General features: G+C 46.4%; 1 protein-coding gene across 5 annotated transcripts in view; it reads left to right on the forward strand.

Annotated features, from left to right (window-relative positions):
- Window positions 1–6,236: 6,236 nt before the first annotated feature.
- GBF1 (golgi brefeldin A resistant guanine nucleotide exchange factor 1) overlaps window positions 6,237–12,540 on the forward strand; it is a gene marked incomplete at its 5' end in the record, with an annotated part of 106,991 nt that continues 100,687 nt past the window's right edge. For 3 of the 5 annotated variants that reach the window (XM_082286469.1, XM_082286470.1, XM_082286472.1), the window contains 2 exons: window positions 7,212–7,261; window positions 11,982–12,087. In XM_082286469.1, coding sequence (XP_082142595.1) covers window positions 7,212–7,261; window positions 11,982–12,087 — 156 coding nt within the window. Of the gene's footprint in view, window positions 6,447–7,211; window positions 7,262–11,981; window positions 12,088–12,540 lie in introns of those variants that run through there. The other 2 variants (XM_082286471.1, XM_082286475.1) reach the window with 2 other exon arrangements.

Genomic DNA, 12,540 nt, shown 5'->3' on the forward strand with positions numbered 1-12,540 from the left:
CCCCGCCAGCTGCACCGGGCGCCCCGCTCCCGCCCGCCCCATTCCAGCTGCGCCCCCGCCGCCGCCCGCCCCGTCCAGCGCCCCGCCCCCGCCCCGCCCCTCGCCCGCGCCGCCCAATCGTCCCGCGTCTCATTTACATACTGCGGCAGCTCTGCTCTCGGATTGGTCGAGGCGGACGGTAGGTCTCGCCCCCCGCGCTGGCCCCGCCCCGTCCCGCGCGCAGTGCAGGCTGAGCGGCGGGGCGGGTGTGGGGACGTGTCCCGGGCGCGGGGCTCCGTGCGCCGCCAGCCCCGCGGTACGGACATGGTCCTCCTGGACATGTACACTGATATCCTGCTCTTATCGCTGCACATGCTGTGTGCCTTGCTCAGTGCTTGGCGATCCGCTACTCTGGAGCCCGCGCTGAGCATCCGCTCCGCTCAGTACTGGCGCGGCGAGCCTGTTCGGGCTTTGCAGTTAGAGCCACCAGCCAGACACGGTTTTTTTTGGGGCAACCAAGTCCGTAGTCAGCTGGAAGCAGTTGGAAGCGTTCCCCTGCACGATGGAGCAGCAACTGCAGGGGATGTTTAATCACAGGGTAGTTACCGCACGCACTGTTGCGGCTCTAGGCGGAACCGGGAAGCGCTTCTCTGCCAATACTATGCCGCTCCTACCGGGACACGGAGGCTGCCGGCTGTGCGAGAAACACCGCGCTCCAGCCCACTGATGGGTCTTCTGGAGCCCAAATGCTGCTTGTAGTTTAGATTCCAGCCTGGCTTCTACTGAAGTTCACGGCAACATCCCGGTGCAGGAGTGCAGGGTGCGATCACTCCTTGAAATGTCCCCAGATGCTTGTACCTGCTACAGCAAGCCTTGATGTTGGCACACACATTTTACTCCAACTAAACAGGTCCTCTCTCTTCCAGTGCTTACAGGGAGAAGTTTGTAGAAGCCGGGCTTAGCCTTTCTGTCCTGCTCTGGGAGCCCAGGGGAGAGGTTTATCCCTGTCAGGCTCTTAGGGAGCTTGATGCACACATTCTGTGGTCTGATTTTCTTGAGGTCATTCCCATGTCAACCTGCTCTCCAATTTATGATGTCAAAGGTCACCCTCAAGCTCTTCCACTGACATATTTTAAAGATTAGGAAATAATGTGAGAATAGCAGTGAATTTTAACCCTGAATGATTTACCAGCCATATTTATGGAGTCTAATAAATGTGTAATATGACATATAGATATGTATGGGAAGACAAATGCACACGAAGCAACACAGGATATAAAAAGAGGTTAAGCAGACCCAGGCATTACGGTTTACAGTTCAAAAACATGCACTAACATGTTAATTCAGTAGAAACACAGAGAGTTTAAAAGGAATCACAACATTGACACACTTGCGAGAAATTACCATGGTTTTTTAATGGTAGTAATCTGGAGCTTGTGTTTGCCTTACTGCTCTTCTGCCTGCCAAAAATGACAGCAAGCTAGACCACATCGTTTTCTAGCTCAGATTTTAATCCATCCCGACATAGGCTTGCCTCCATTAAGAAAAGCAGACACTGTATAACAGCACTAGCATTTTCCACAGGGCAGTCTGTCTCTATCACCACATGCCAGAGGGAAGTTGAAAGTCCTGCACAAGGTCTGCAGCAATGAAGGGACCTTATTTTCAATTGCTTCTCTCTCCCTCCAAACCCTTCACCATCAGCAGCCTGCAGCAAATACAGTTTGTGCTTACACTTACAAGTAACAATGAAACAAATGTATTTTTACCTATTTCCCTTGGGTACTACGTCACAAGTTGGTTTCCTGTGGAGCACAGTGTAAAGACTGCTGGATTAGACCATCCAGGGACCTGCAGAAGGAGTCTGTCATCAAGGCATCCTCAATGCAACTGCTGGACTGACCCTTGAAGGGTCTCTTTGGGAGGGAGGGCTCCAGTGCTTGTTGTTGAAATGTAGATCTTGTTGGTTAGTGCCAAGACCTCTCAGCTGTAGTGCATCTCGTCTTGCCAGCAGGCAACTTCATTGCTGGGGAAGAGAGCAAGGATTTCACAGGGGTTCAGGAGACTGATACTACTATTTTAGATAAAATAAAATAGAAAAGAAAAAAAATGCGAAAGCAAACTAAACCAAGAGTGGCCCTGATTCATGTCTTGGCAGAGAGATAGGATATGCAAAATAAGGGAATTACTCAGCATCTTAGACACCCTTCCTTTTTCACCAGCTGGGAAGAGTTTGTTCTTAAAGAAGACCCTGTCTCTGCCACAGGCAAACATGGTCCTCATGCTGGATGGGTCCACTGCTCTTGGAGAGTGGTGGAGTTGTTGATGATCACGGTTTCCATCTTTGTGTCTTAACTGATCTTTTAGCCATGCTGGGTCCATGCCATCAAATGCCTTAAAGATCAGGACTCAAGCTTGAATTTGGCTTGGCTTTCATGCCAAAAGGTGGCCTAGGGAGGAGAGGTAGGTTTGATGCACTTGTGGCAGCCAGGGCTCCCACTGCAGCATGCTCTTCTAGTTGGCATTTGACAAGCACTGTGGGCTTCCTGCCCAGGTGTATCACATAGCTGTAGTCTAGCCAAGAAGTGACAAAGATGTGACTAACCGAGCCCAGCTTGCTCCTGCCAAAAAGGCATGGCTTGCCCTGGCCAAGAAGAGACAATGAAAACATTACATTGGGAAGTTCACTGGGGGAGTTTGATGTCACTGGGAAGTGCAGGAGTGTTCTGGAGACACAGGCTAAGCTGAAGAGCTGACAGGGTATTTTAGATTTAGGAGTCTGCTCTGCAGCTTTAATATTGTACTTTGTATAATTTGTACAGTTTTTAATAGTTGGTGTAGTTTCCAGAGAAGGGTTTTAATACTTTCAAGTGTTTCTGCAAAAGCAGCTCTGTTGCTTCAGTTGAAGGTCCTGACCTGGGTTCAGGTTGTGTCAGATGCAGCACATCAGTTTTCCTTTGGAGATTCTTCAGCTGGCTTTGGGCTAATCTCTACCTGAGCTTGCTCTGGAAAGGAGCAGCTGCTTAGAAACTCTGTGTTCTGCACATGTTCAGTAGTGGTTTTGGGATGCTTAGCTCTGGGAAGAGTAGTTGCACATAGTTTCTAGCCATGACAACTGCTTGTACCTTCTGAGAAACTCCATCTTTCTGCCCTTTTTTTGGAGACCTTACTAAGCCTCTGAGAAACAGCAAAAGCCTCCAAGAGGAGGGGAAGAAGTTTAATCTCTCTCAGACTACTTAACCTGCTAGAAAATTTTTTGTATTACAAGTGCTTATGGGTCTGATATCTGGGCTCTGAAGACAACCATGAACTTGTAGTGCCTGAGAAAAGTAATGGACTATACAGGGTTGGTGCAGGTGCAGGTGGTTGGCAGCGTGGATTTCTGACAGTCTCATCAAAGACAGGCAGTCGGTGTGACATGGAGGCACTGCTCTTTGCAAGGGGCTGGCTGCTCAGGTGTCTCAGATGAAAGCAGGTGAGCTGACTAGGTATGTGGGCAAGGCCTGAGGGGATGATTGTTAGTGAGTTTGGTGAGTTTGCATCCCTTCCATATGCTCCTTATGGGCTAAGGAGGAATACTCAAGGCAGAAGCTGCGGAAAAGCTGCATCTTTGCAGTGAAGATAAAGCTGAGCTTTCCTGCCCAGATAGCAGGAACCTGGGGGATTTGCACAGGCTGCTTGTCTGATCTTTGGTTTCCTTGTATCATGTCATGTGTAAGAACTAGTGCATTATCTTGGAAATAAAGGGACAAGGGATTATCCTACACCTGGATCTTTTGGTGCAGAGTGCTCCCACTCGCCCACATGTGCCCGTAGCTGTGCACCACTCATTTCAAACACTGCTGGATCATGCAGTCCAGGCAATCCAGGCTTCCCCAATGCTGCCAGGCTGGGGATGTTGGTGCCACACTGTCACATCAGCAGGGTTTTCTGTGCAGCCAGGGTGGTGCTGGGCTGTCTGAGGGCTGACTAACGCAGTGCTGTAATGCGTGTGAGTGAACTCTCCTCCCCAGGCAGTGTGGGGCCATACCACATTGTCTTCTCTCCAGACAATGCAGTGCTGGATTGTAAGTAAAAATGCAAAGCACATTGCAATGTTTGCTCTTTATTAATGCACTAAGATGCATTCGGGTGAAGCAGAAGGCTCCTGCCTGGCTTGGTTTCAAGCTCCGTGACAGGCCTCCATAAGTAACAGTTTAGCAGGGTTCAATTCACCAGATCAGACAAGGTGGGAGCCTGAGCTATACAGCAGGCACTGGAAGGAACAAGAAGGCATGGAAGGGGGTCCAGACCCATTCTGGGCAGGTCAAGCAGGCTTGACAGACCTGGACTGAGCTGCAAGGTGTACAGTGGCTAAGCCAGCACCTGAAACGCCCTTTATGGACCAGGGAGCAGATGGACGGAGTGGCAGATGAACTCCTGTGAATTTCAAAATGTCTGGCAAATACCACCAGGCTGTTAGCTGTTTGTCCCACTTTGGAGTGGGGCAAAAGGCAAGGAGAAAGCACTAGCAAGTAATTTGCTTGTTCTGCAAACCTTCACTCATTGCTCAGGTGGCATTTGAAATCTGGGTTCGGTGACTATTTGACCATCTGTTTCATAGCTGAGAAACTCAAGATAAACTGCATGTACCATGGCTGCAGCTGAGGCTGGAGGGATACATCTGAGCTTCTGAGCCTATGGCTAGACCACTGGGGCACGCTCTTTCTTCTTTCACCTCTAGTGAATGTGGCTGCTTAATGCAGTTACAGCTTAAACTTCCAAACCCAAAGACTACATACTGCCAGGTAAAGCCCAGCTGAAGAAGGTCCCCTGGCGGTTTAGAGCTGGGAGGTAATGGCAGTTTCAGTAAGACACGTTGAATCTTGATCAGGCAATAGTGTGACAGCTATTGATATGTGACAGTATCTGGCCAGTTTTTAGGGTGGCATTGGAGTCGGCCTCAAATTTATATTTGGCTGGCCAGGGAACACTCCTGTTGGATGTTCCCTTGAGCCTTTGAGAACTTTCCTCCTTCAGTCACACTGCAGTAGATGAAGTTGTGATTAAAAGTGAATGAATACTTCTTGACCCTTTCACCTTCCTCTTGCCTCATTTGTGTTTTCCCTACAAAGTGTAAGATTTTGGGGTAGCTGTTCCTTTAACCACTCTAACACCTGCCACAACCCATCCCCAGGCTGACCTGACTGAAGATCCTAGAGTTATAGAACTGTAAGGTAACTGCAAGGACCTTCTGTCCTCTGTGCCAAGTTCAGTGGGCAGAGGCTTAAACAAGTAGGGTGACCCCTGCAAATTACTGCCTTTATGGTACACAGCATTGCAACTGGGGGCATACACATAGAAAGCGCCTGGGAAGGTGGGAGGAGCACCAAGAATTCATTTAACCAAGCGCTGTATAGCTACAAAGCTGTGATTGTTTTTGCTGCAAAGAGCAGGCCAATAAAGTGGCTTCATAGAGCAGTTAAACTCCATGGTGGTCTCTGTCTGGCACGATCGCTGGGCTGGATGAACTAAGGTTGCAGCACATGGCTTGTAGCCCAACTTGAGCAGAGAATCAGCTCTATGCAGGTTTGAGGAGAGTTACTGGGGCGCAGGGCGGCGGAGAGGGGAGAAGCGGCGTGTGCTCCTCTGGGTGCTGTCGTGCGTGGTCTCGTACGAGCTGCACTCTGTGCTTTGTCCAGTTGCATTCTCCTGCTCACTCACGGGGAACAGCAGAGCTATGACACAGCGAGGCGTTCAGGAGGGAACAGAACGCTTGCAGGGGATCATCTCCCAAACGGCTCCCGCGGAGAAGCTGCAAGAGGCTGTAGAACAAGTTGGGAAATACTCGCGGAGCACGGCGGAGAGGCACTGCTTCCCTCGGCGGGCTGTGCAGTGCCAGCGCTGTCACCGACACCGGCACAGCCCTCGCTCGGGGCGGCCCCGACTCCCCACACGCCCCGGGCAGCGGCCAGGGGCGGCCCGGCCCACAATGCTTTGCGAGGGCAGCCCTCCCGCCGGCTTCCGCCCGGCCGCCCTGGCTGCGGGCGCTCAGGCGCGGCTGCGGCGCCGCACCGCACCGCGATTGGCCAGCGGCTCTGCTGGTTCTACCCTCTCGCCTCTCATTGGCTCCCCGCCGCTGTCACCGCAGGGCCCGCCTCCTCCGGTCGCAGTCCGCGTTTCTATTGGGCAACGCGGGGAGCTGCGCGGCGCATCGCGCGCGGGTTGGCTGTCCGGACTGTCCGTCTGCGCAGTAACCAGGCAGCGGGTCACGGTGCGCCGGTTTCCACGTCAGTGCGAGAGAGCGGGGCCGGTGTCTCTGCCCGTGCCCTGCGGACCCCGCGCTCCGCGGCCTCGCCTCCGCCGCCGCCGGCAGGGAGGGGCGGACAGGGGGCGGGCCGAGCCCTCCCGCCCGCGGTGCCGCCCGCCCGGTTATGTGAAGCGGCCGCTGCCGCGGGGAAACAGGCGCCGCCATTTTGGATGCGGGGGTCAGTGCCGGGCAGCGACCGCCTGTCGCGATACTGTCGCGACGTGGGGGTGGGCGGGAGAGAAGCGGCGGCGGGGGAACCGTGCGGGGCCAGCGGGGGGCGGGGGCGGAAGCGGGGCAGCCCCGGGGGCCGCGCGCGGGTCGGGCCGGCGGCCGGGCCGGGACTGACACGCGTGGCGGTGCCCACGGGGCTCGGGGCGCACGGGCCCGCCTGGCAACGAGCGCCGTGGGCTGTGGGCGTCGGGGAGGAGCGGGGTCAGGGCTCGGGGCCGGGCAGGGTGGGCGCTGCACCTGCACAGGCATCCGCTCCCCGTGCGCCACGGCTGCTTGCTGCTTGAAATCGGTGGAGAGAGGCTTTTCCTGGCACATGGCCAGCTCCATGGCTGTTGCAGGGGAAAGCTCAGAGCTCACCTAGAGTGTATGTTATGAGTTCATCTGGTGGCGTGTTTCATAGTTACAACAGTATGAAGTAATTGGAAGAAAGAAAATGCCCCTCACCATATTAACCTTAGGTTTCATTTTTGCTATGCAGTTTTGCCAGGTAAATGCGACTTGCCTTTCTTTTCTTGATTCCTAGGCCCTACCTCACTGTTGCAGCCGAATGTGGAGGCTTGGAGAGAAGTTTGTCCCTTTCTTCCTTTCTGATGTGCCACCTCTACCATGTTGCCACTGTTTATCTTTTAAAGGGCATCCTTAAATGCCTAGAATTGCATTAAATGCTCAGGACTGCATAGTTCCTTTCTATACTTACGAATTATTGCTTTATATGACATTCATCCAGGCATTTGGAGGTAGCCTTTGGAGAAGCATCCTGAGGTCTCTGAACTTGTGCTGCCTGTGGTGCTTTTTGCAGAACAGTTGCTACTTGAAAAAACTGAGCAAGTTAAATTTCCCTATAGAGGTCCATGCACCTTCCATGTGAGGTTTAGGAGGAAGAAAAGGAGCTTTTTCATTGCCAGTTGGGCTTCTGGGAAACCTAGCTGGCTGTGAGATAGTCAGGAGTTGTTTGTGATTTGTAGTTGTGTGTTCTGTTTTGGTAGCAGTGTATTGTATCAGGACTCTGGTGCCCAAATCTAGGTCAGAGGCTATGTAGATTATTCCTGCATTATCATAAACAGTGAAAATTTAGGTCAACAGAAGCTTACTTTGAAATATTACCTTTCTATGTTGTGGTTATGTTGTTTTTCATTACTGCTGTTTATTGGAGTAGTTGCATTGGGTTTAAATCAGTTGCCATAGCTGAAGGCTAAAGTTAATGATAGGAAGAAGTGACTAGATGGAAGTTTGCCAGACATTGTTGCTTCTGATGCTAACTCTTGCTTGTTTCCAGAAGAATTGCAGACATTTTGCTGCTGAAGAGGGAGTGTTTCCTAAAACCATACCCAAGACTTCCTGTGGTAATACTCAGGAATCATTTGGGGTTCCTATGCATTGGGATGTGTAGGGGTAACAGGTTCTGAGGTTGATGAATGGAGTGTTCAGTGCATGTGTGAAATAATATTTGTAGGTGTAAATCTTGTCAATGCTTTTGTATGAAGATTCTACATGTGATGCTATTTCAGAAGTCTCAGAATAGTGATAATTAATTGTCCATAGATCACTGTTGAAGGTTTTGAGAAGGTTATGAATGTGAGCTTTTGTTCTTTTATGACATGATTAGGCATCGACCTTTTCCCACTTAGTGTTCCCAATGCTGTTATCAGTGAGGCTGTGAAAGTTAACAGCCTCCCTTCTTCTCGTGGTGGCCTGGGCACCTTGTTGCCTTGGTTTGGAGCTGTCATTTTCACTGTGCTTCCTGTGTTGAACTTCTGTGCAGGAGCATATCTGAGGACTAGTCTGCAGTTTTAAGTAGATGTATGAATCCGTCTTGACAAAGAAACAGGAGTTTATATACAACTAACTGAAGGGTTAAGGAGCTAAAAAGCATTTGAAATTTAGTAGGTACCTTTTTTTTTTTCTTTTCCCTAACTTAAGACCACAGAACTGAATCCATTTGTTTCTATATTAAGTCCACTATCTTTTTGTGTTTGATTAAAGATTGCTTGCAAGAAAGGCATGCATTCTTGATTTGAGGTCAAGAGTTATTGAAACAATGCCTTTGCTAGGGAGGTTGTTTCAAATTTTTGAATGATCTTCGGTATTAGTTCTGTTAACCTGTTCAACCAAGAGTTTTACAATATCCCATTCTTCAGACCATACCTTTGTAACAGTAAACCCAAATTCATGTTAACATTTTTTTTTTCTCTAAGTTGAACAAACATCTAATGGTTTTGCTTGACTCCCACCATGCTCTTGTAAACCCAGCTCATCATTCAGTACTGGTCTGGTCAGTCGCGTAACGTTTTTTCTCTGCTGCTTCGCAGGATTCATTTTTATCTTAAAACTTCTTTTAATACAGGACATCTATACTGAGTCTAAACTGTGATCAGTTGTTGCTTGTGGTGATGATACAGTTGAAGGAACACATACAGAAATAATCTAATAATTTAAAAGGGATAGCCTTTGGGAAGTTTGGAGTTTATTAAAGCTACATCCATCACTTGAAATAAACTTTTAAATTTTTACAGGGATGAATGGTTCTTTGGGCTTAGCTTACAAGGTGCATCTCTCTGAAAATAGTTGTCTATCTTTCCTGCTCACTCTGTAGTTGTTTTCTGCTTCCTTCTCCAACATGAAGCTGCAAAGGTCCTTTGCATAAGTGAGGAAATTTGGCTTTGTGGCTAACTTTGGAATGTGTGTATGCTATTGCTTGGGTAACTGCAAGCTTAAATATAAAGCAGTATTTCCCTCCATCTCTACCTAGTGTTGGTGGGGAAGTGAGCTGTGTGTCTGATGTTCAGAGGTCTGAGTGTGAATTTGCATCCCCAGCATGATAGGTTATTTCAGTTGCATTGGTCAAGAGAGTTTCTTGGCATGCATAAAGTGAATTTTTGTACTTTTGAATAACGTTATATTAAATGGAATCTGCAGTGGGGAAGGGAGTGCATTTTCATTGAGTCTTCTCAGAGAGTTAGCAATGAAATACTCCCCCAAGTTTTGCAGGGTTTTAATACATCAGGAGAGCCCTGCCAAGTAACAAGGAGCTTTTGCACCCTTGCTTGAAAGGATCAGGTTAAAAGGAAGAGGTGTATATTGGAGGTTTTTGTCTATTTTCTTCATATTTTGCTACTTGCAGTTAGTTGGGCATTTTAAGTCTTCTACATTCAGGAAAGAGAGTTTAACAAACTTTTTCATCTTAATTATTTTATGTTAGAAATAGAGGAAAAGAAATAGGAGTCCTACAAGCAGATTCAGTAGTATGCAGAAGAGCATTTGAGCTTTGGCATCACTTTAAATCCTGTCAAAACTATTGAGTATCTATGTGTGTGCAAGGTTTGTAATACATGTGTCTGGTATTTACCTGCTTTTTGAAATAATATTTCCTTGTCAGTTTGCTAAATGCCTGGAATGGTGCTACACAGTTTACATGTTCAACACTGTTTTGTAACAGTGTGAGAGGAAAGTGAAGACAGGAAAAACTTAGGTTTGACAAATATGAATGTGTAAAGTTCAGAAGTACTTCCCTGGACCAGAGTTTTGAACCCTGAAAGTGCTGATTTAGAAATATGGAAAATAATGGAATTACTGAAAGAAAAAATAAATAAACAAGGAATTTTACATGAGGGAGAAATTTCCCATTCATGCCTTTTACTAAAACAAGGACAATAAAGTGAAATAGAAAAAATTGTCATCAATGACATTTCGATGCAATCATATGAATAATATATGGAATAATTTACTCTTGAGGATGGGAACATCTCTCAGGTGTTAGCCACATGAGTAGGAAGTGTATTGATGGTTCTGTTATATACCGCTGTGGAGGAAGGATATACACCTTTGCTCTTCAGGGCACAAGCAAATTCCTTGGAAGCACTATTTGTCTGTCATGACTGTTCTTACAAAATACTTTTTTCTTTGCCCTTAAATTATTGTCTTACACCTGGGAATACCGTTATGTATAATTCATTTAATGAAATAAACAATTTTGCCATAAGATTATTCGGTCTATTGCAAACACCTGAAAAAATGAAGCAACTGATCTGATGCTATCCTTTGATAAGGTATATTTTTATAATAATTTACTTTCTTTCCATTATTTATGGAGTCCTGAAACAAACTAATCTCTCATTCAGGGGATATTTGTGTATTTGAAGCATTGTTGATAATTCAGATGTTAATTAACCTGAAGCCTGACAGATCCAGGATGTATGTTCTGAAATTTCTGTGGTGGTCTTTCTGAGGTCTTGAGTAGTCCACCAAAACTATTCCTTCCAGCTTTGCTTTTGTTATGTGGGCAAAAGTCCTTCTCATATTCTCTGTATTTTATTACCCCCTGCCTCCCCTTCCCAGCTGAGTTCTTTAAATGAGCCTGTCAGATTGGAAGTGTTATGATCAATGTTTCACCTGTTTCCAATCTTTTGCTTCCCTATGGATGACCTGTTGTGATTCCAAGCTGGAGTCCTCATTTTCTTTTCATTCTTCTGAAGAAGTCTCGCTATTTGGCTACCATTTCAATAAATTCTTCTCATTTACAGACATGTTATCATCTGACTGTTTGGCCTCTTTATAAGTCCTGTTTATTATTTATAAACATTGTGTCTGTTCATTCCCCTTCATTCTTATTTCTTTATGCTTGACTGTATCTGGGCTACAGCTAATATAAAGAGAACACTCCCATAGTAGTTCACTCTTCATTTCTTTTTCTCAGACTGTTACAAATATTTCTTGCTTTTAATTTCTTTCCCACTTTTCTGCCTCTTTCTGGGTGCATCAGTTTAAGTTTTTTCCCTGAAAGACCTCAGACTACAGGAGAGTAAGTGTCTGCCTTTAGCTTTCTCTCTTTTTCTCCCCATATTCCATCCAGTTTTATCTCGAGTTTTGCTCATTTCTTTGTGGGGTCTTATGCCTTTTTTACTTTCCTGCTTTCTTGAGAGTTTTGTTTTGTGATGCAAGTGTGAAATCAACATCTGTTACAAATTACTTTATTTGGCAATGTTTTAAGTCCCAAAAGAAGTTTGCTCTGTCCAGTTTGTTCAACACATTGATGCTTATGTAAGAGAGTACAGGGTTAGCTTTGTGTTCCATGCAGGGCTGCAGGAATTTGCATAAGTGCTGGAGATGCAGGTGTTACTGCATTGTCATGGATGTCTGTCCTGGTACCCCAACACTTCATCTTTCTGTGAACTTACATAGACTGGAAAGAAAAATGACGAATGTGCCTTGGCAAAGTGCTCTCTTGCATTACAAAGATCCTGTTAGAACTAACAGTCTGCTCTCATGGTTTTGAAAACACACTATGGAAAAGTGTCTTCATTTTTATGAAATACTTGTATTTGTTACATGCAATAACTTGTATTTAGTGCACGCACAAAACAAACCTGAAAGAGTTTCTTGCATCACTGCAGGCCTTGCCTTGATTAGGGTCAACTTCATTTCATCTGAGGAAGACAATTACCCTGAGAGGCTAGAGATTAATTTGAATTACCTTTATTTTCAGAATTGTCAGGATGGTGGATAAGAACATTTACATCATACAAGGTGAAATCAACGCAGTGGTGGGAGCCATAAAGCGTAATGCCCGATGGAGCACCCACACACATCTGGTAAGTTACCTTAAATTGTTGCTATCTGTAGCAGCAAGTAGAAACACCTCTGTCAGAAACCACTTGGCTTTGCAAAAGGACGTCAGTTTTTTTAGCACTTGTTATAGTACTTTTGTAAGTAAAGTTGGAATAACTTTCTACATTGCTTACACTGTTTTGGGCTTCTCATGTGCCAGTGACTTAAAGCTACAAAGCTGGAAGTCTTCTACCTTTTTATCCTGTAAATATGAAAACCCCACGTATTTCACATGGGAATCATCTCATTTAGACTTTTATTGCCTGGGATATGAGGGAATTTGAATATATGGTATTATTTTATTTAGCACAATGTTTTTATGTATCTTTTGTACTCTCTTAGAGAAGACAGTCTTCATCATGAAAGCCATGAAATAAAAATTGGGGAAATCATTATATATATTTTTAAATTTTTATATGACATAGTATCTCTTCAGC

The sequence above is a fragment of the Coloeus monedula genome (genome assembly GCF_965178545.1).
Source record: "Coloeus monedula genome assembly, chromosome: 8".
Classification (NCBI taxonomy): Eukaryota; Metazoa; Chordata; class Aves; order Passeriformes; family Corvidae; genus Coloeus; species Coloeus monedula.